A 23,349-nucleotide genomic window follows, 5' to 3' on the forward strand; every position below is an offset into this window, starting at 1 on the left:
TGCAAGAATTCTAGTCCACACCTTAAAAATGGTTATTGATAGAGTTGAAGGTCTAACAAAAATCGTGTATGGCGACAGCAAAATTTAGTGCAAAGGAATGTTTGCCGCCAGTTCTGGTTAATTATAGATCATGTGAAAGCATGTCAAAATGCCATTACTAGTATCAGTCATCTATTTTGTATTGCTCAGGGAGCAAACTGGCTACATGGTTCTTTCCGTTAACTGGAAAACATCGATTTCATAGCAAGATCTATGATGCGATTAATTTTTCTACAAATGTACGTTACTCAGTAGATGTATTTTCCCCTCAATGAATAAACCATCCACCCTCAGCAGTGATGGAGACGTGATGTTTGATGGACAGATGAGATAGCAAATTGGCTGTGGCAGGATAAGCACCCATCAGACTGTTAAACTGTGACTCTTGGGATGGGTTTATTGTGTTCATTAGCCTAGTAAGTGAAAAGGAGTCACAGATAAAATTAGTTAAATAAAAAAGAATAAAGTTGTATTTGGGGCCATTATTATAAAATGTATAAGTTCAAAGCAGAATGCATATATTGAATGTATACAAAATGAATGAAAACACTGTAGTGTCTAAATATATCCTACATCTACAAGGTGTTTCTAATAAACAAAAGTTTTGAAGAGTGTATGAAGCTTTTGTTTGCACCTTAAACATAAATTTTTCCCCTTGGTTATAAATGGGTTCATAGCTCAACATTTAAACAGCAAATAAGATATTTACATTGTAATCCAGTTGTAATTATTATTATTATTATTATTATTAGTAGTAGTAGTTGTTGTTGTTGTTGTTGTTGTTGTAGTAGTCATCGTGGTCATATTTTGTATATGTTGTTTTCATTATTTATTTTACATAGCAATATTTCATTTATTTCACCACTAAACTGCCACATAACCAACATAGACTACTTTCTAGATCTACATTTCTTCTTTCTAGATGCCACATAGAATACTTTTTAGATCTTTGCTTTAAGATAATTTCTTTATTCATAAAACATTGTGCTCAGTAAACAGTTACAGTTATTATTAACAGTATTCACAGTAAACACATATTTTGCCAGGCAATGTAGTCCACTATCAAGTTTTTGTCTATTTAATGGAGGATCGGGCATCCTCAGACTGGTGTCTTCAGGCTTTTTATACTAGTGTTTATTAACTAGACACTCTATCACATCATTGTTTGATATAGAACTTGTGCTTATTTTGCATTTCTTCAAGGTGTTGTATTTTAGCAGTATTCTAGTTCAACGGTATCTTTTGTCTCTAACCTACTGTACTTGCTAGGATACAGTCTGAGTAGATGACAAAGAATTTTTGAAGTCACTTTGGATAGAAACATCTGCTAAATGCCAAAAATATAAATGTAAATGGAGGATTGCATTAATACAGAATCCGGTTATTGTGAAGCATAGTGTCATCGCGTAAAAAGTCATATTGTATGTATATCAACTTGGCAGCTCAGCTCAGCCAATAAGATTTTAAGGCCAGCTCTAGCTATACCTTTTTTTTACACTTCCAGCCAGCTGCTTCCCCAGTGTGCAGTGATGTAACTATCCAGCTGAAATCTACAACTGTGAGAATTGTTCTGCAGTGACACCCCTGCTGACATCACAATTCCAGAGAACCATTAAGAACAAGATCTGTGTGTTTTAGTGCATTTGATATTTCTTGCTTTGTGATACGACATTTACTTTATAAAGAACGATTATATTCGTACTGTGTCGCTATGGGACAAAGACATAGCGAGATGAAAATCAGCCCTCTGTCAACTGAACAAAAGTCAGAGCGGTGGAGGAAGAAGAAAAAGGAACTCTCTCTGCCAATCATCTACTTCAGGATGGCTGCCCTGCTGTGCAGCGTCAAGGGAAGCGTTGCCATTGCGGAGGATGACCACTCAGGCAGCTGCAGCAGGCAGTCTTCACGCAGGAGCACTTCGAGACATGGATCAGCTTCTTTGAGACCGACGTCCCGAACCGTGGAAAACTTTCCTGTGGATACGCTTATCGATATCAGCAAGAGTACTGAACATGTGGAGACTCACTCAACCAGCCAAAGAAAGCACAGTGGACAAGCTAAAAAAGTGCAGAATCCGGTTACTGAAAATGAGCGAAATTCCTGGACAGCTAGTTCCCAAACAGAGATTCCCGACATGGCAATCAAGCAGTTCAGCAATGAATACACCAAGAAGCCTTATGAGAACGCCTGTTGAGGAAATCTGTTTGAATCTGGACACCCTATTTGCCACTCCACGAAGTTCCAAGTGTTCATTTTCAACTAGAAACAGCACTACTTCTTCACTGATGTGTTTTGACCTACATGGTGTGCCCAATTACGAGCTGGACCACACCCTGACTGTCTGGGACAAAGCTCGAAGTTGCTCGCCTGATCTTAAAATGGACACCAATCCACAAAGCCACAAGTGTGCATCTGCGCCTGCAGCTGGACGCAGAGCTGCTCTGTTGCCCTCTGCTTTGGACTTTCTGCTACGTGACGTTCTTCATTCTGAGCCAGCCCAATCTCGGACCTTCCTGGATGAAGCTAACAGTACAGCCCTCTTACTTGACCTGGATGAACTGAGTGTGAGGACGCCTGAGCCGTTCAAGGTGGAAGAGCAGGACAGCTGTCGTGGCAGTGTAGCCTCCTGGCCTGCACATCCGTGGTCTGAAGACAGCCCTTGTGCAGTGCTAACCAGCCTTAACCTTGACTGAACATATCAGTTAACCTGATATGCCAATATCTTATCATATTTCAATAAAAAGCATTAATAAAAATCACAGCAAGCCTTGTGGTTACTGTAAAACATATACACACACAGGGGCAGCTGTTATAAATGGGCTAGTGGGGCTAATCAGAATCATCAATGCCATATTCTTACCATTCAAACCTTCTTATATGCAGTTAAGAAATGCCTTGAAGCAGATTATTTTTGGACTTCTGTGTAGCTAAGAACAGTGACACACTTAAAGGTCGTCATAAAAATACAAATTGGCTAAGATGGGCTGATTTGATCTAGCCACACGCTGCAGGTTCACACAGCCTATCTAGCAAGCACATTCTGACATATTACACACACTGAAATCAGTGAAATACTCCACTGATTAGATCTTCTTTGGCTAATTTGTTTAGGCCCACAATGTCAAGATCCACCTTTCTGATATCTACATTTCAGTACTATTTGAAAAAGACTGGCTATAAAAAGCAAATCACTGACTATAAAAATGTAGAAATGTAAGAAAACACATGGAGGGCTCATTAAGAGTGAGTACATTCATAACACGTGGTCAGTGTTTGTAGTCGTTTTTGTTTATCTAAATGTATCCTAGTCTGTTTATGCCTGGGAACAGCCGTAAAGCATTAGTTATCTAGCTTTCATCGCTTAAAGAATAGCCAGAATATTTTTTTTTGTTTTGTTTAGTTGATGATGTTACATCTCTGCCGCATGTTCGCCATATGAGAGATAAGAGAAATGTATATGTTTCAAATTTGATGTGAACATTCTACGCATCTGTTTTACTTTTATTTCAATAGGGCTTTTTTTTCTATCAGTCATATATGCCAGCATATATAAATAAAATGCTAAATCGCATAGATCATTGATTTTAGGCTGCTACCCTTCCACTGAATGTTTTGGAAGCCATTTGGAAGTGCCTCATTATTGCTGAAGAAACTCTTGTATCTACAAAATAGCACATTTTAAGCAGGAAATAAAGTGTAGGAATATCAAATGTAGAATCATGGGTTTTATCTTTTTTGGTTCGTATATAGATGCAAATGATTCGGAAGCCAAGGTGACGAGACGGTGCTTGTCTGGTTTCTCTGTTCACCCTCATTTCCAGACCTAAGAGGTTCAGTGTGAGAAAGGTGGAGGTGTTCAGCACTGCACTGAAACCTCAATGTTGGGGGTTTCGGTCAGATACTCTTATATCAGCTTGTATTGAGACAAGGTGGTGATGTGGAGCTGGAACAACAGCTCTTCATGAATACAGAGGGACTTATAGGAGACGTTGGGGTGGGCATTGTCCATCTGCCTGTCACATTTGGTCCTTTATATTGATTGGTTCTCCTTCCTGCAGCAGTGGTCTTTGGGTCACCTCCTATCTCACTCCCTCACAGGCTGACACTTTTATCCAAAGTGACTTACATTTATGACTGAGTACAACTTGAGCAATTGAGGGTTAAAGGCCTTGCTCAGGGGCCCAACAGTGGCAGCTTGGCAGTGGTGGCGTTTGAACAAGCAACCTTCCGATTACAAGTCAAATACCTTAACCACTGAGCTACCACAGTTCAAGGTGAAGGTCAGATGGCAAAACAGCTAGTTCGCTGACATTAAATCACTTCAGTGGTGTATAATTATGCTGGAATGACTTCTCATCAAGTTTATTGGCAGAGACATTGAATTTGACATTTCTGGAGTAGGTATTTGGACTGGAATAAGTTACATACAATTGTATTTTGAATGAATTGAACAAGTGCAGTTAGGGAATCACCTTTTGTACACTGAGGAAGTAATAAACTATTTCTGATTTCACACAAATACTTAGTTTTACCCGATTATATTTTTATGGGAGTAAAGCAAACTTGTATTTGGCATTCATCTGATTCAAACAAGTCTGCTGTTTTGTTTAGTTGTTTATTTTAAGAGACTTATATTCTTTTTGTATATTTACAATTGCTCTTTAATAAAGCACAGTATTTCTTATTTGATTACTCAGTTGATGGCATAATCGGTAGAATACTCGATTACTAAAATATCCTGTAGCTACAGGCCTAGTGTGCATATATAAAATATGGCATTGAAATAAATGGAACCAATGCTAAAGTATGGCACTGAAACCGAGAAGGTCTCTTCTGTGATAAGCTCTGGAAATAAACTGATGCTTACCGACATTTGTAATGTAAACCTGACATTACAAATGTAAACCTGGAATTACCGTTACAGTATCTGAATCATAATTGCTGCGGATGCAATAAAATAGTGCAAAATTAGTTATGGAAATAACACAGTGCCCTTTATCTTCATCACCACAATGGCTGACACGTGGCGGTTCCACAGAGGAAGCCTCTTTCTGCCCTCTGCATTCTTATGAATGACACTAATACAGTACACACAAATATTTGCCAAGCAAAAAGACACTTAGAATGATACTACCAGCAAAGCAAAGATGGCCCAGAAGCTCCAGGTGAGCGTGAGGTGATACTGTACCTCACTGCTGGCAGGAGTCCACAGACAGCAGTGAATGCATCTGTGTTTTATTTGTCTGCTGCAGGTAAGTAGGTCATTTGTCACTGTGGGGTCCATGTATATGCATCCCAGAGAATGGCTCACCTAGTTTCTGTGTGTGTGCGCGCGCATATGCATGCATGGATGCGTGCATGTGTTGGTTCTTGGTCTATCTGCACTGACATTTGTAATGTAAATGATGTTTAAGTTATGTAAACTATGTCTACCTACACAACATGTAGAATATTGTGCCTACTTATTATTAATTATTAATGGCAGTGAAATGTACTCCACTGTCTATGTACGTGCGAAAACCCTCTTGGGTTAGACATGTACCTGTAGAGCAGATGGGTTTTTGGAGTCCGGGGCTCCCAGACACACTTTCTCTTTCCTTTTCCGGAACTTCCTGAAATAGTCCTGGATTAGGAATGTGGCATAGAACTTACCCACAGTCACCTCCTCCTCTGTGTAAAAGAATGAGAGAAACATATCATAGAAAGAGGGAGGGAGGGAGAGAGAGAGAGAGAGAGAGAGTCGGTGTGCCAAACAAAACGATAACAAATTGAGAAGTTTTGGGATGATAAGTTATTCATTATATTACACAGTATTGAATGACATTCGTAATAACAGATTGGAATGATGAGCACAGTAGGAATAAAGACAAACATGATGCCTCCCAAAGAAAAAGCACAGAGTCACTACAGCTAAACAGGACACCTGGAGCACTTTACGAGAAGATCAAAATTAAAATAAGATGCAAAATAACATACCAAGAGAATTCAAGCATACGACAAAAGCATGAAAACATCACCAAACCTATATAACCTGGCACACACACAAAAAAGTAAACCAAATCAAACGTATGACTCTAGAGCACCACTGTGGACGTGTGATCCTTGAAGGTGCTTTTAAGAACTGCATTAAGCACAAGAACAGAGGGCCTTCTCACCAGTAGGAGGCTGGATCACCTCATCCAGGATTTTGGGCTTCATACGCTTCCAGATCTTCTTGATGATGATTCTCAGCTCCTCGTTCTCCTGCTCGGGGTAGCCTAGGAACGTTCCAGAAGAATGCTCTAGAACGGCTGCGGCTGCGCTCAGGCCCCCAGGTCAAATGAGGCATGCAGTTACATCTTAACTGGCCCGTGGCTTCTCTCTTAGAATGTATTAGAGGTGGCCCTCTCACCTGCCAGCCAGTATGATGTAATTTCCCCTTTCATCTCATGGTGGCAGCAGTACCATAATCTTAGCATTTTGCACCATGTGGCGTTAATGAAGTCAGCTAAACTGAGCTGTTTCATACAACTAAAAAGTGCAAATTTGTTAGTGAGATGGAAAAAGGAATATATCTAGATGTCTCATATATTAAGAGACTGTTAAGGTTAATTAATGAGCATAATATCAAGAGACATGATACAAAGTGTGAGCATTATAGTAATTATTCAGGACACGAGAGATCACAGAAAATATCACAGCTGGAACCAACTCTGGTCTCACAGCTCTATATACTTGATTTATTTTTCATATTTTGAGTGCTCAGTACATTTTGAATAATCTAATAATATTTTTGCCAAAAATTGGTTAGCCATTAGGTATATCTGGCCCCCTTTGAAAATGCTTTGGTCACTCCTGGACATGCCTACACACTGTTAGCAAAGTAACAAGACTTTGTTTCCTATTCCTAGGTGATAAAAAGTTATTTTGTTTAGGAAGATCAGATCCATTTGTGGTCTTGAACAGCATGGATGTGATTATGTGCTCATCCAGCATGTGGGATACACAGATCCAGCTGTGTTTGCTCCATTCAACCACAAGATGAACACAACATGGCAAAGTCAGCTCGCTCTATGCAAAGCACAATGGTATGATTCATGGATGGTATGAGTTAGTTGTGGATGTTGTGTATGGGTGTGTGTGTGTGGGTGTGTTTGTGTGGACATCAGTGCTAACCCTCAGTTTTGATCTTCAGGGCAGTTCTGACAAGTGCGAAGAGAGTTGCGTTGAAGGTCACTGTGCCATCTGAGTTCAGGGGCATGTTCATGGCAACCAGCCTCTGCCAAAGACACACACACACACACACACACAGAGACAGAAAAAGAAACAAAGAGGGTAAACAATATGGCCTATAGGTGAGTTAGTCATTTAGTCTTTTGTGTGTGTGTGTGTGTGTGTGTGTGTGTGTGTGTGTGTGTGTGTGTGTGTGTGTGTGTGAGTGCATGACCGTGTGCAGTACCTTGCAGGCCACACGGTGGGGACAGAGCTTCCCAAAGCCCAGAGGAGGCTGGATCCTCCTAAGCAGGGCCACCACATCCAAGTGCTTTATGAGACCCCTGTGTCAAAAATGCTGGAGTGAGAAAAGAGGATGAAGAAGAGAGACGGCAAAGCGAGACGTGGAGGTGGAGCTTACTTATGGAGGTGGGGCTTACTTATGGAGGTGGGGCTTACTTATGGAGGTGGGGCTTACTTATGGAGGTGGGGCTTACTTGGCTTCAGGATCATATTCTGACCAGATCCTTTTGAACTCATCCAGGTGATGTGGTCCCAGAATTGACCAATCACGTGTCAAGTAGTCAAAATTGTCCATGATGACAGCAACAAAGAGATTGATAATCTGGGAAAGGGGATGAATGGACACAGCAAATAAAGAGGAATGGCTTACAAACTAATTAATGGCTTCCATCTGAATTAAATTCACATGAAAGTAAAAGAGTTGCGCATTACCAAGAAAGCACAGAGCATGAAGAAGCTGATGAAATAAACGATGGCAAAGTTGCTGCCGCAGGTGAGTTCCTCGCCGGGCTCGTAGTCCGACTCTGGATCACAGCGTTTCCCCGGCAAACTGGCCAACATGATCTCCTGCCAAGCCTCGCCTGTGGCACACCTATGTACGCACGCACACACAAACGCGCACACACACACAGGTGGGGATGAGACTCATCCAACATTAGTGCAGTTCAGTCTACGCTCCCGCGGGCTGTGAGGTGCACAATGACTCCCCTGCTGTGCCTCCTGCTGGCTCCTCTGCTCCCGCTCACCTAAAGAGCAGCAGCACTGCCTGGAGAAACGTCTGGAAGTTGTTGTTGCGGTTGATTGGTGTGTGGTCCTGCATGGCGATCTTCCCGAATGTCTGCTAGGGAGAAGGACAGTCAGGCAACAGTGCAGAGCAGTGGGTTCATGTTCGGTGCTCTTCAGATGACACGTGTATTTGTTTGTTGGTTACACTCATCGGAATCCGTATTCCCTCCCCCATCCACCTGCATGCCAATCACAGCATAGATGAAGAAGATCATGGCGATGAGCAGCGCTACATAAGGGAGGGCCTTTGGGACAAACAGAAGAAAAGAAATCTTTAAAAAAATCAGCTCTTGTGTGTTCAGATAGAGAGAAGAAAGTGAGGTTTTTTTTGCAGTGACCACTGACCTGAAGAGATTTCACAAAGGTCCAGAGGAGTGTGCGGATGCCCTCCCCCTTGCTGAGCAGCTTAATCAATCTCATCACACGAAACAGACGGAAGAAAGTGATAGACACCCGAGAACTGTCTTCAGAGCTCTGTGGAAAAGTAATTAAGAGAGTCAGAGGCTATATAAAGAATTTCTATGAGTAAGATTATCTGATTGCTGTGCCTAATGTCCAGTAGATCTCCAAGTTTATAAACTTTCTCCCCATGCAAAAATATCACCTTCATGAGAGTCTTACCAATTCAATTGCAAAGATGAAGATTATGACAAGTATGTAGTTGTAAATAATTTTTGCTGATTATATAAATAATCAAAAACACTAATTAGTAGATTTCTGAGAAATCAAATGCTATTATAAGGCAGGTATGACATTTCCATAGTTTCCCCACCCTGACATCATGGTTGCCATGGTTCTAGTGCCATGTGGATTTGTTGTTTTGTTTCCACCCTGTACTATGCTTTGTTCTCCCCACTCTTAACACAGTTTGAGTTTTCCCCTAATTAACCTGTTCTGTTGTGGCGCATGCTCGTCTATCCAGTCATGTTTTCTAGTTTTATGTCTCTGTCTCAATTTTACAGCCAATACATTTTCCATACTTCTATGTGGATAGAATATGAAAGCAGACTGGGCACTCACACTGAACTCTGTAACCACAATGTCCACCACACTCCCCACCACAATGAGAGCATCGAAGGAATTCCAGGCATCCATGAAATAATGCTGCGGACAAGACCAATGGCCAAATAACTAGCTTCAGTTATAGCATGACATAACAGGACAAATAAATGAGATTTTGCATATATTATATAAACAGATGTATATAAATGTATAAAAGAACAGGTGAGGAGAACCCTGAGTCTAAGGGCTAACAGCTTGACGATCATCTCCATAGTGAAGAGGCCAGTGAAAACCATGTTGAGGATGTCCATTACAGAGCTGAAGAGTTTGGACTGCTCATAGTGCTGAGAAGACAGGAACATACATGGCATCCATTACAGTGCTGACAGCTACACTGAAAACTCATGCAGCTAAACCATTCTGCCTTCAAGATGTCTGTCAAGAATCACGTCAATTTGTCTGTCTTACGTTCCAAATTTGGACTAAACTATGCCTGAATTAAAGTGTGTAGAACATAGACAGGTTTTTATAAGCATGTAAAAGGATTTTATTCCCAACTTTCTGGAATTGCAAATAAGCTCAAGCCAGCAGGTAGAATTTATGAATTAAATTAACTGCGTATTACTAAATATCGGCTTGATTTTGAACCTGAACTGATAGAACTTACTACTGTGGATCTCTTGGGAATTATTTTCTGTGGTTTACCTGAACAGCCAAAGTAACCGTGTTGAGAAGGATCAGCACAAACATGATGTACTCGAAACCGGTGGAGTTGATCATAGACCAGAACTTATACTGCACTGGGTTCTTAGGGATGTATAGTTTCAATGGTTGGGCTTTCAGGGCATATTCTAGACACTGTCTCTGTGGAGAGGAAATGAGAGCGTGTGAAGAATGCGAAGAAAGTGAAGGAGCCACATCAAAAAGGCATGATGGAAGCTCCTCAGACGTTCCTCCTCTAACCTGGTTCTTGTCAAGCTCGCAGTTCTTGAACTCGGCCTCTCCTTGCTCACGGAAGGTGATGATGACAAAACCCACGAAGATGTTCATCATGAAGAAAGCGATGATGATGATGTAGACGATGAAGAAGATGGAGATCTCCACGTGGTAGTTGTAGATTGGGCCATGGTTCTCCCCATTGGCATCGATGGCCTTGTAGAGAAGTCTGAGAGGAGGTCATGGAACAGAAGAGAACATGTGTAACCCAAGGGAGGAATTGCGTGCTTAGTTGACTTTGACGTGGGGTCACATCATTGCGAAGAGTCAACTTACGCGGGCCATCCCTCAAAGGTGGAGACAGTGAAGAGGGCCATCATGCCCATCAGCACGTTGTCAAAGTTAAACTCGCTGTTGAGCCAGAAGCGCTGGCGCACCATCGGGTGAGTCACATCACCATCTTTATATACCACAAATGTGCCTCTGCATTAAACACACACACATACACTATGAGAACTACATTGAATAAATACATCATTACCATTTGAAAGGTAATAACACACAGACACATTCCCTATATAGTGCTTACTTGCACTGTTCCGGTGTGTGTTTTGCCTCGTCTGTGCAGCGATAAAATTTGCCCTGTGATACAAAACGTAACATTTCAATCTCAACAGCACCCACAAGAGCACCTACTTTGTCAAAAGCATGACAACTCACCTTAAAGAGCTGGACGCCAATGCAGGCGAACATGAACTGAAGTAGAGCGGTGACAATCATGATGTTCCCGATGGTCCTGATGGCCACGAACACACACTGCACCACGTGCTGGTCAGACGGGCAGAGAGACAGTTAACGGGGGATGGCAGCAGAGAGGCGTGTGGCACGCATGCGCATGGGCACACTGGGCACTACCTTCAGTCCCTTTGCTCTGTTGATGGCTCGGAGGGGCCTGAGCACTCGTAGCACTCGCAGGATCTTGACCACAGAGATAGCACTAGAACTGGGAGAGAGAGAGAGAGAGAGAGAAGGTGGGGGTGATAAAGTGTGTTTTCATGGCCTGTACTTGATATCAATACCACTGACCTTGGATTTCCACCCAAAGAAACATATCTCTAGGTGTTAAAGTATGAGTGTGTCTGTGAGGCTGTGCACATGAATGGTGAAAAGTAGAAACATAAAAACAAAAAGTACCAGAACTACAGAAGCTCCTTTGATTCAAGTCATAAACTTACAAACCTGCAACTCATCAGTTTCTTATAAGTGCAGTTTAGTATGTCAAGGACTATACACACTTGACTGAAATATTTGCATTATAAATTATGACTGCACAAATTTGCTCACCAGCCACTTTATTGGTAATACCATTTTAGGTATATGTACACTTAAGTCTTTTATTGTAATGGTAGTTTATTGACCACTAACTGCGAAGGCTATGTTCTCTCATTTAATTAATGTACTTAAACAATATCAGGGGAAGGAAGTGCTCCTTATGGGATATTTTAATTTAAATTGGATGGATAAATCACAAAGAAAAAGCTTAAAGGGTATTGCCAAAAAGGTTCCAGTTGACTCAAATGGTACATAGTCCAATGGTACATACTCAAATGGTACATAGGCTTGATCTTTGCAAAAAAACAAACAAAACAAAAACAAAAACAGACCATATAATAAAAACTTATAATGTAGTCATGGGTATGTCAGATAATATCTCATGTTATTGGCTAGAAATCTAAACAAGATATAGAAGTAAAGACAGACTGGAAGGCACAATTTGCATCATATATCCCCAAAAAGACTTGTATGCAGTTCCAGAATGAAATAAGGCAAATGAAATGGTGTGATATGATCACCATGAAAACAGCGAACAGGCCTGTGAGGCCTTAATAGCAATGATTACATAAATGCTAAAAACAATTGAAGGATATAAAATATTTAAGTATCGTTCTAGATCTTAGTCTTAGTTTCAGAATAAAAGATATAAAGATGAGCCAAACAATAATATCAGTTGGTCAATTTTTGATATATTAGAAACTCACATCTAGGACGCTACCCACTGATTTGAAAACTTGTACAGAATTATTACCTTTGCTCATTAAACAAAATTGATTATAAAACGTGGATCACTGATGTTATTAGACATTGTTATTTGTGCTCTGATTAGGATTGTGTGCAGCTGGGTTTGGCTATATGTTCAATTCATATTGTGGGGTTTGTTTGTTTTGTCATTTCTGCATTCTTTCCATTGTGTTTTTAGTTACATCATATGTTTTTTCCTGCCCAGGGGCTGCAGATGGAAATCAACTAATTAACTAATTAGATGGTGGAAGGTATCTCTTCTTTATTTTTTGATGAATGTATTTTGTGGATAGTCCCTGACATCATAATAATAATAATAATAATATATTCTACAGCTCATTTACTGCAATGTGCAGTTTGGGTTTGCATTCCTCTAGTCTTTCATCAAGAGTCAGTTTCTGAACAGAGTACTTTTGTTGCTTGGTTATTTTTGTGTGGTAATCCCCTTTCAACCCAGCAGTGACACCGACACGTAACAAACCCAAACAAACTCAGCAGCACTGCTGTGGTTCATGAACATGTGCCAGCTCAACACCCTCAACCTTGCTGCTATGACACCAGTATTACTGTGTTGAGAACTGACTGCCACCCAAATAATATCCAGTCAGCAGTGCTGTGACTGGGCTGGTTCACCAAAAGCTGGGCTACACAGTCTCTCTTTGTCCACCAGAGGGCACCCCATCTTTCCACTACAATTTACAGAGCAACAAAAAGAACCATGAACGTGAATACACCTGAAATCAGAATTCATGACGTTTAGTACGTGATGCTTATGTTAAACTCACTGTAAGAAAAATGAGACCAGAGATACGCTAACAACCAGCAGATCCAACAGATTAAACCAGTTCCTACAGAAAGAGCCCTTATGCAGAAATGCCCCATGGACAGTCATCTGCAAGGTAAAACAGAGTGAACAGAGAGACACACAAAGAGAGGTTCATGAAAGTTTGGCACATTTGTTCATTAGTATTAGTTGTTCCAAGTATTCTTATATTTTAAGTTGGTATCCCCTCATATTTACCTAGATCCCTATTCACTAACTTGTACAGGTTTCACTGAAATACATGACGTCTGTGAGCCAAAGCATACCAGCATACCTTAAGAAGGATTTCCACCGTGAATATGGTGGTGAAGGCGTAATCAAAGTAGCCCAGGATCTGGGAAAAAGCAAAATATACAGATGGAAAGAGTTCAGACGACTGAGAGGCTGAGAGAGCAAAACGGAGACAGATACAGACGTGACGAGGTGCCCATAAATAAGGCACGGCACTCCCCTCCGTCTGGTGGTGCACTCAGGGGCCTGATTGCATGGTGTGAGATGGCACTTCCTCAGCTGGCAAAAAGGCCACATCAAACATGCCAATCAGGACAGCTGCAGTGTGTGGGGAATGGAGGAGTGTTGGTGTGGGTGTGTGTTTCGGAGGAGGGGGGTTAGTACCTTATATTTTGTTTGTCTGTCATTTTATAGCCCTAAGAATTCTGTTCAACTGAATTCCATGTGGTTTACAGATTTACGTGGGACACTGAATGTCTGAATACTTCATATATAATAACTCATATCCAAAAAATATGTTGGCTCCCAACATAAAAGTCCTGCTTTTAACCCCCATCTTATTCGTTTTTCATGTGAGATTTTTGCTTAAACCAGGAGCAGTGAGAGAGGCTCTTCAGCAGCTGTGTGCACCTGTAGGACATTCACAGGACATAAACCCTTATGTCCATTAGCTACGCTGGACTTCACTAACTGCTGTCCAATGAGGGAAATGAAAAGACAGAAGGAGTTTCATTAAGAGCCCGGGGTCTGAAGCGACCGCTTTGGGTTCAGACTTCAATCTCACTGGGTGGTTTTCCCAGGACTACTTAAACCTCGTTCTGACCTGTTAATAGCAATGCTCAGTTAAATATCTTTTTATTAAAGATTGGGCATCGTATCTGTGTGGGAAAAAAGAGTGCAGACATAACGTCTACAACATGTACATGTGTGTATGTGTGCATGTGTGTGCGCGCATGTGGCCAACTCACGTTGTTCCTGGCAGAGTGTGCTCTGATTGGGTCCTCTGCAGCAAGGGATATACTGCTGAGGATGATGAAGAGCAAGATGAGGTTGGTAAAGATGCGGTGATGGATCAGTACATGACAGCGTACTCTTATCCTGCAGAGAGAGAGAGAGAGAGCGAGAGAGAGAGAGAGCGAGAGAGAGAGAGAGAGAGAGGGGGGGGGCAAAGGACTAAACATTATGACTGAGTTGTATGCTGTATACTTGTAGTGCATGTGGGAGGGCTCGCCTGGCTTACGGGTTGGTCTCGCTGAGGCAGAAGAACGCACTGCCTTCTGGGATAGGCAGAACCTTTTCCTGAGGTGGAGCGAAGTCCGCCACATTTAGTTGAGTCCTTCCTTTTAGGTCGAGGGAAAGGTGAAAAAGGAGAAGCACATGTGCTAAGAGCTCCAGACGTATTTTGGTTAAGCAGCAGCAAAAGAACATTCCGTCTACCTTCCTCATCTCCTTCGTCTGGCTCCTCCTCCTCCTCGTGCTCATTCATGTCCACCTACCCAAGCAGAGTAAATGAAGAACGTCATCATAGGATGCCTGCTGGTCCTCACTCACCCACCACAAGAATTCGGATCTCACCTTTGCTTCTTCATTTCCTCTTTCTCCTGGACCCTCCCTCTCTTTCTTTTCTCTGCAAGACATGAGACATACGCAGAGCTGAAAGAAGTGTTGTGAATATAACAGACATTCATGGGTCCCAACAGAGCATTAACTTTAAAACAGACATTGATGTATTCATATCATGCTGCATGTTCTTAATTTACTTCTTTACGCCCTGCATTGACCTCAATAGGAAAGATACAAGATAAAGAGCTATATATATATATATATATATATATATATATATATATATATATATATATATATATATATAAAATATCTGTAAAGTATCCTTGTGTATGAGAAAGGTGCTATATAAATGTAAATAATAATAGAATTGTTAATTACATAAGTATTTTTCCTGTTTGCTGCGTTACAACCTGGAATTAAAATGGATTTTTAGGGGTTATTCTTTGTTTTACACAACATGCCTACCACTTTGAAAGTGCAGAATTTAAAAAAAAAAAAAAAAGTTTTTATTGTGACAAAAGTCAAAAACCAGATTAAGACAAAAACCAGAAATCTTTAGTATGCATAAGTCTTCAAACCCCCCCAAGTCAATACTTTGTATAAGAAACTGCTGCCACTACATCTTGGGGTATGTCTCTATTAGCTTAGCACATCTCTCCACTTGGATTTTTGCCCATTCTTCTTGCACTAGCTCTTTCAAGTTCAATAGGTTGTGTTAGTGTGTAGAAATCTTCAAGTCATGCCACAGATTCTCAGTTGTTCTGGACCATTCCACTTAGCCATTCCGACACATTTAACTGTTTCCTTTTAACCAACTCTTGTGTAGCTTTAGCAGTATGGTTGGAGTCATTATCCTGCTTGAACATGAACCTCTCCACCAGTCTCAGTACAGAATTGTACTGTACTTACTGCCATCCAGCTTTCCTTCAATCCTGACCAGTTTTCCAGTCCTGGTTGATGAAATACATCCCCACAACATGTTGATGCCACCGCCACGCTTCACTCTGGGAGCAGTGTTCTCAAGGTGATGGGAAGTGTTCGGGTTTGTTCCACACATAGCATTTACCATGATGGCCAAAAAGTTCAATTTAAGTCCCATTTGACCAGAGAACCCTCTTCCATGTGTTTGGGGAGTCTGCCAAATGCAGTTTGATGAACTGCAAACATGTTTTCTTATTTTTTCTTTAAGCAGTGGCTATTTTCTTGCACTCTTCCATAAACTCCCACCCTGTGGAGTATGGCTTAAGGTGAACAGATCTTTGCGTCTCCTTCCGTGTATTTTTTTGTGTTTTTGTGCCCTCCTTGCCTGGTCTGTGAGTTTTTGTGGGCAAAACCTTCTCTTGTCAGGTTCGCAGTGCTTCCATATTCCCTCCGTTTTATTACAGTGGATTTAATGATGCTCCATGTGATGGTCTGAGTCTGGTCTTGTCTCTGACCTGTTTGGAAAACTCCTTGGTCTTCATGTTGCTTGCTTATGGTGTCTGGTGTATTTATACTGACATCACATGATTAATAATGTGACAGTTTTATTGCATACAGGTGGACCTTTATCAACTATTTATGTGACTTCTGAGGTTCATTGGTTGGAACAGTTCTTATTCGGGGGCTTCATAGCAAAGGGGGTAAATATATATGCATTCATTACCTTTTGGTTTTTCATGGTTTTTCAATCCACTTCAACATTTTAGGTCCAATACATGAAATCCAAATATATCCATATAATTCTCACTTTGCTTATTTTGTTACCTCTACATTGTCTCATTTAGGAAACTTAAAAAAATTCCTTTGTTTTTAGATCACTTTGTGGATCGCTGCATGTCAAAGATTTGGACTGAATATATGTCTTTTTAACATTTAAAGGTCCAATGGGTAAAACAGAAAAGAAGTGCTTTGGCTGCCTGTACATGGTCTTTAATGCTCAGGTCATTGATACGCTCAAAAGCTACAGAACATCCTGCCACAAGAACTTCATGCGCACTCTTTTAGCAATTTTGAGCACTATTGGTCTGAATTCCATGCATGTAAGATGCTAACCTATATAAATTTAGCTTTATTATTAAAGTGCATTATTACATTTCAAATGTGTGTCTGGGTCTACTATAAAGCTGAGATGACTAATAGTTGACTGATAGAGGTGGTGGCTTTTTTACCCCTTCTTTTTGCCTTCTCCATGTCCTCCTGCTAAGTTGTCCACAGCAATAGCCAAGAAGACATTGAGGAGAATGTCTGAGGGACAGGTGGTTAAGGCCCCAACACACACAGACACATGCAGGAAGGCTGCTTTTACAGGCATACTGCAGATATAAATCTGAAAAGAATTTTGTTAGTTGTATCTAAGGTTCATAATAGTTCTGTGCCAATAACAGCGTGTGATTGTAGATGAGAACACAGTATAGGGCTTTTATTTCTTCTGCACATAACTGAATGTGAATGAAAGGATACAGTTACCACAGATGAAGAGAATGACAAAGTACAGACATACAATCATACCAGGGAACACCGGGCCTCCATATGCCATGATACCATCATACATCACCATGTTCCAGTCCTCACCTGTCAGGATCTAAGCACAAGAGACATGCCTGCTAACACTGATGGCTCACCTACTAGCCTGTGTCACATCTGAAGTAAATCCACTCTGAAATATGAAAGACTCAGTACAGAATATTTGGTAATATTAAAAAGTAGTATAATTTTATTTAAAATATTATTGTCGTATTATTCTAAAATATTCATACTTCAGACAATTGTAATAACATACATAAAAAAATTTAAATGGAAAAAAAAAATAGTATTGAGCACAACAACTATAGTGCTCAGGCAACAGTCCTTTTCCAAGGTTGGCCACATTGTTTGGGTGTAATAGCTCTTCCATTACCTGAAAGCAGGTAAGAAGTGCTTGAGGGAAGGTATCGAAGGTGCTCCTCTTGGTCTGCGTCTCATCGAAGTTGAACTTGCCACCGAACAGCTGCATGCCCAGCAAGGCGAAGATGATGAGGAAGAGGAAGAGCAGCAGCAGCAGCGATGCGATGGACTTCATGGAGTTCAGCAGCGATGCCACCAGATTGGACAGAGCTGTCCAATGGCTGTGAGAGGGAGGCGGGACAAACAGAACACATGGAACACATTCATAGTAAGTACATGGTCAAAGAATGCTAGAAAATCAACTTGAAAAACTGCACTACCTCTTCATTTTTGCAAATGAACAAATTCAGTCCAATTTCGGTGGTTTCCCGAGGACCTCCTGCGTACCGTGTGACTTTGAAGATCCTAAGCAGCCTGACACAGCGCAGCACGGAGATGCCGAGAGGCGGCATGATCTCCGTTTCCACCAGCGCCGTCTCCAGAATGCCCCCGCATACCACGAAACAGTCGAAGCGATTGAAGAAGGCCGCAAAGTAGGCGTGCGGGCCCAGACTGTACAGCTTCAGCAACATCTCAACGGTGAATAGAGACAGAAGAACCTTGTTGGCAATTTCTAGAGTGAAAGAGAGAGGCAGACTTAGAGGGCGACTGCGATGGCTTTTTCAAAAGAGGCGCAGTGATGTGATACCTCTACTTAATAGGATAGGATAGCGATGAGCTTTTAAATAGAGTCTGTCGAACTCCAGAGTTCTGGATATAAACAGTTTCCACAAGCTAATTGTTTTGACATCAGCAAAGGAAAAGGAGGTCTACTCTTGTACCCGAGGGAGCAAACTACAGTAAGACAGGTGGAGAGGAAAGTGAACAGGGGACTGGGTGACGACGAAGGACAGAGATGAGCAGGTGAACCCCTGACACGCACACACACCCTGTGTGTCGGTGAGCCAGTGCGGCTGGTTGTAGTGCTCTGACGCACTGAGAGCTGTGTTGAGGAAGACCAGGATGAGCACGAGCCAATAGAATGTCACCGATTTCACCGCCTTGCGACATGTCCTCCGGACGCCACGGTTCCAGCGCCGCAGAGTGCGACTGAGGACGCACACGTACACAGCACACGTGCACAGCACACGCTGCTTAATAAAACTGAGTGTAAACTGAAACCAATGCAAAACTAAATTGAACAGAAAAATGATAGCATAGATAATAAATTAAGACCATGATAATGCTATTTACAGTCTTCAGTTAAGGAAACTAAACAGAACCATAGCAGCATTTGGACAGGGTCGGGTGTTAGTGACTCTCCATGCAGGATGTGCGGTTCATAGGGAAAGTTATAACACAGATTGTCTGGGAACACACACTAATCCAGTTACAGAAACATTTGGGTCAATTCACTTCGAGTCCCTGAGGAAAGCTTTACAACTGTGATTCCTCTGTTATCACATGTCTCCTCTCATTGACTTTGACGCTAACATAAGTAAAGGACATTAACATGCCACTGAACTGGGGACCCTTATACTCACCAGCAAGCTTTTTTCATTATGTAAGCGCTAAGGACAACACAGAACAGGTAAAATAAAACAGAAAAAGTGAGATCAAAGACAAGTAGACAAAAAGACAAAAGGCTTGAGTGAACTGCATATAATGCTGCACTGTGAATTTAAGGGAGTATAGACACTGTAGGATGACAAACAGCAAGACAAACATTACACTGTTGACGTGTGACAAATATCTAATGAACACAAAAATCCATACGATTATTCTTAAACGTTTAGGGATACAACATGTGAGCGTATGTGTTTGAGTGCATGTGTTTGCGGTGTGTGTATATAGGTTTTACCAGCAAGCAGCACAACAGTCAGTGTGCTCTTCTTCTATATTTTCTGTGTTTTCAGAGCCTGTTTCACTCGCTGGAAGACTGGCTACAGAGACGGAACAACATAAACAGAGAGAGAGAGAACGTGACAGATAGGAGACATGGTGAGCCACAGAGACATGGTGAGAAAGACAGAGAGAGAGAGAGAGAGAATTTCCAATGTGAGCCACACACTGGCACAGTTTTGGAAGAAAAAAGCAATCCATCTGAAACAGGTCATGCCATCTACTGCAAATCAAATAGAGGACGAGGCCTAGATGTGATTTTGCACAATTAGATGTAACAAAACCAAGGAGCGCTATATTTAGCAGTTAGGCGGAGCTCTCGACACGGCTACCTCTGATTGGCCGTACCGTGGGTTTCATTTGAGTGACTGAACCAGCTGAACTTCCCCCGCTTTTTGTCAGACAGGTCACCCAAGGTCACACCTGAAGGAAGAGAGCAGGAGTGTTACTGAGAGGGCAAAGAACTCCTGCAACAGGAATGTTCTCAAATCCGTAGCGGTCTGTAACTGCGCTGATGATGATGTAATACAGGGGCAATTTCAGAGATATAGTTGCTGACATTTTCTAATTTGAAAACATTTAAAAAATTTTTGCAAAGTTCTAGCCAGTTTTAGTTCTTGTGTGACAGTTATGTAATGTGCTCCCTATTTTTTGCAGATTGTGAGAAACAGAGAGGGGAGGGGACACAGAGAGGGGAGGGGACACAGAGAGGGGAGGGGATACAGAGAGGGGAGGGAACACAGAAAGAAGGAAGGGGACGCAGAGAGGGGAGGGTACAGAGAGGGGAGGGGACAGAGACAGAAGGGAGGGGATACAGAGAGGGGAGGGGACAGAGAGGGGAGGGGATTGAGAGAGGGGAGGGGACACAGAGAGGGGAGGGGACACAGAGAGGGGAGGGGATACAGAGAGGGGAGGGGACAGAGAGGGGAGGGGATACAGAGAGGGGAGGGGACACAGAGAGGGGAGGGGATTGAGAGAGGGGAGGGGACAGAGAGGGGAGGGGATTGAGAGAGGGGAGGGGACACCGAGAGGGGAGGGGATTGAGAGAGGGGAGGGGACAGAGAGGGGAGGGGATTGAGAGAGGGGAGGGGACAGAGAGGGGAGGGGATTGAGAGAGGGGAGGGCACACAGAGGTGGGGGGAACCACAGGACAGGGTGGAGCGGGAGCTGGTTTCGGGACAGCCGCAGCGCTCACGTCTGTTTCTGTCCTCGTCACACTCGTCAATCTCCTCGGCCTGCGTGATCCAGTCCATGTAGCCACACAGGTCCTGTTCCAGCTGCTGCTTCTCCCGAAGCTTTTGGAAATCTCCTCGCGCTTTAGCCTTCTCTCGCTCCTTAGAGAATTCGCTACACACACAAACACAAAGACAGTAGTTGTGAATGGACACACACAAAAAGCATGGCTCCTTAGACAGCCACTCAAGCATACAGACATGCTCGGGCACATTCCCTTGTCTCCAGTTTGGCATTTCAGAGTGACTTTGCATACCGGACTAGACTCAGCACTTCATACAGTAACACCTGAACATCCTCACTGATGAACTCCAGTCAACCTACCTAGCTCTCCTTTTCTCAAACAACAACACATCAGTGCAAGACCACACACACACACACACACACACACACACACACACACACACACACACACGGGTCTGCCCCACTTACCCACTCAGCACACCCAATACAAGGTTGAGGACGAAGAAGGATCCAAAGATGACCAGACTTACAAAGTACACCCAGGGCAGCTCGAAACCAATGGCATCATTCATCTGACCAAAACAAAACACACATACACACACACACACACACACACAATGACTCAGAAGAGACTATGAACTTCTCTGACCAATAACCAATACCAATTAGACCGTCCAAAGAGCCGTGCCCCTTAACCGTGTAACTGGAAACAAACACTGAGCTTCAGAAGGGAGATAGCTGCTCACCCAGTAGAGCACGTCAGTCCAGCCTTCCATGGTAATGCACTGGAACACAGTCAGCATGGCAAAGAAGAAGTTGTCGAAGTTAGTGATGCCGCCGTTTGGTCCCACCCACTTTCCCCGGCACTCTGAGCCATTGATGATGCACTGACGTCCATGTCCAGCAAATGCGCAAGGCACAGGGTCATCATCAGCAAACTCATCTGTGGCAGAGCGAGAGAGAGAAAGAGTGGGCAATTACATGCACACATGCATACCTCCTCTAAACTGACAAGAAAGGCCTGTTACTAAAAGCCAGTCAGTAGCTTGTCCTGAAAGTCATATTATCTTAACAGACCTTGAATAATAGTTCAAGATCTGTGTGGAAAATATGTTGCCACTTCATTTGCAAAGCTGTGCTGAGAGTGTGTGCATGTGTGTGTGCCTGTATGTGTGAGTGTGGCTAGTGACCTGTGCCAAGAGAGTATGTGCCAAGGGTCATGAAGACATCCATAGTGCAAAAGCAAATTAGAATCCAGTGCACTCTTTGGATGCAGCTGGAGGATTTGGACTTTGAGGACAACCTGGCTCTTCTGTCCTGCACCCCTCAACAGATACAGGAGAAGACCAGCACGGATGCAGGAAGCACAGCACCATGGGCCTCAACACCCATAAGAGAGAGAACAAGAGCTTGAAGATCAAAAGGCCAAACACCAAAAGAGTTGGGGAACTTCACCTTGGAAGCATTTTTGATATGAAAGGTGGAGCGGACACTGATGATAAAGTACGGACTAGCAAAGGACATATGGATATCAACTGACATGAACATCAAGACCAAGATCAGGATCTTCAACACAAGCCTGTCTTACTTCATGGAGCGGAGACTTGGAGAACCATTGTCACAACCATGAGGAGAATCCAGATTTTCATCAACACTTGCATCATAAGGATTCTCTGAACTGGCTGGCCCGAAACCATTAGCAGCCAAGAACTTTGGCAGCGTACAAAGCTTCAACCAGTGGAGGACAAAATACTCCAGACACTGGGAATGGATTGGTGGGGGGCCAATCCATTCCCAGTGTCTTTTGAGTATTTTCCAAAAACCTGCTTTCTGCATTACACGACAAGCCCTCACCTGGAACCCACAAGGGAAGAGAAATCGAGGCCAACCACAAAAAATAGCTGGTGCTACGACATAGAAGCAGACATGGAGATGGGATCCACCTGGAGTAAAGTTAAGAGACTGACCCAGGACCAGGCTGCCTGGAGAGCTGTAGCTGGCTTCTTCCCCAGAAGGGCGCAAAGGAGAGCAAGAGACCCAAGAGCATACGTGTGTGTGTGTGTGTGTGTGTGTGTGTGTGTGTGTGTGTGTGTGTGTGTGTATGTGTGAGTGTGCTTAGTGACCTGTGCCGCTAATGTAGCATGTCTTGTGCATGCGACCGATGAAGAGCTCCAGGCCAATGATGGCATAGATGATAATGACGAAGAGCACCAGCAGGGATATATGCAGCAGAGGAACCATAGCCTTCATTATGGAGTTCAACACGATCTGCAGACCTACAGATGAAGAGACGGAGGGGTGTGAAACACACACACACGCACGCACACAAACCATCAGCGGAATATTCAGACTAACCCCAGACCGGAAAAAAGGAATTGTTTTTCCATAGACAATTTAGATGCAATTGCGTGTTATTTGAGAGCTATTTGTCGTGAATGCTCTGATCTTTC

The 23,349-nt window shown here is 42.6% G+C and overlaps 1 protein-coding gene across 1 annotated transcript in view; it reads right to left on the reverse strand.

The window, feature by feature from the left end:
- The window catches only part of cacna1fb (calcium channel, voltage-dependent, L type, alpha 1F subunit), a 41,042-nt gene that overhangs the window by 6,768 nt on the left and 10,925 nt on the right, over window positions 1-23,349 (reverse strand). Inside the window, exons 6-40 of the mRNA XM_035521976.1 lie at window positions 23,023-23,175; window positions 21,646-21,842; window positions 21,368-21,471; window positions 20,898-21,049; window positions 20,051-20,125; window positions 19,662-19,743; window positions 19,345-19,371; window positions 18,750-18,910; window positions 18,209-18,434; window positions 17,835-18,042; window positions 17,399-17,519; window positions 17,107-17,182; window positions 14,966-15,017; window positions 14,828-14,882; window positions 14,631-14,730; window positions 14,359-14,488; window positions 13,434-13,493; window positions 13,122-13,228; window positions 11,173-11,260; window positions 10,978-11,085; window positions 10,847-10,899; window positions 10,594-10,740; window positions 10,285-10,486; window positions 10,027-10,185; window positions 9,555-9,665; window positions 9,340-9,423; window positions 8,665-8,793; window positions 8,499-8,564; window positions 8,280-8,371; window positions 7,966-8,125; window positions 7,728-7,855; window positions 7,478-7,574; window positions 7,195-7,297; window positions 6,195-6,296; window positions 5,582-5,709 (exon numbers count right to left, since the gene is read on the reverse strand). Coding sequence (XP_035377869.1) covers window positions 5,582-5,709; window positions 6,195-6,296; window positions 7,195-7,297; window positions 7,478-7,574; window positions 7,728-7,855; window positions 7,966-8,125; window positions 8,280-8,371; window positions 8,499-8,564; window positions 8,665-8,793; window positions 9,340-9,423; window positions 9,555-9,665; window positions 10,027-10,185; window positions 10,285-10,486; window positions 10,594-10,740; window positions 10,847-10,899; window positions 10,978-11,085; window positions 11,173-11,260; window positions 13,122-13,228; window positions 13,434-13,493; window positions 14,359-14,488; window positions 14,631-14,730; window positions 14,828-14,882; window positions 14,966-15,017; window positions 17,107-17,182; window positions 17,399-17,519; window positions 17,835-18,042; window positions 18,209-18,434; window positions 18,750-18,910; window positions 19,345-19,371; window positions 19,662-19,743; window positions 20,051-20,125; window positions 20,898-21,049; window positions 21,368-21,471; window positions 21,646-21,842; window positions 23,023-23,175 — 4,043 coding nt within the window. The remainder of the gene's footprint in view (window positions 1-5,581; window positions 5,710-6,194; window positions 6,297-7,194; window positions 7,298-7,477; window positions 7,575-7,727; window positions 7,856-7,965; window positions 8,126-8,279; window positions 8,372-8,498; window positions 8,565-8,664; window positions 8,794-9,339; window positions 9,424-9,554; window positions 9,666-10,026; window positions 10,186-10,284; window positions 10,487-10,593; window positions 10,741-10,846; window positions 10,900-10,977; window positions 11,086-11,172; window positions 11,261-13,121; window positions 13,229-13,433; window positions 13,494-14,358; window positions 14,489-14,630; window positions 14,731-14,827; window positions 14,883-14,965; window positions 15,018-17,106; window positions 17,183-17,398; window positions 17,520-17,834; window positions 18,043-18,208; window positions 18,435-18,749; window positions 18,911-19,344; window positions 19,372-19,661; window positions 19,744-20,050; window positions 20,126-20,897; window positions 21,050-21,367; window positions 21,472-21,645; window positions 21,843-23,022; window positions 23,176-23,349) is intronic.

Source organism: Electrophorus electricus, chromosome 23 (assembly GCF_013358815.1).
Source record: "Electrophorus electricus isolate fEleEle1 chromosome 23, fEleEle1.pri, whole genome shotgun sequence".
In the NCBI taxonomy this organism is placed as follows: Eukaryota; Metazoa; Chordata; class Actinopteri; order Gymnotiformes; family Gymnotidae; genus Electrophorus; species Electrophorus electricus.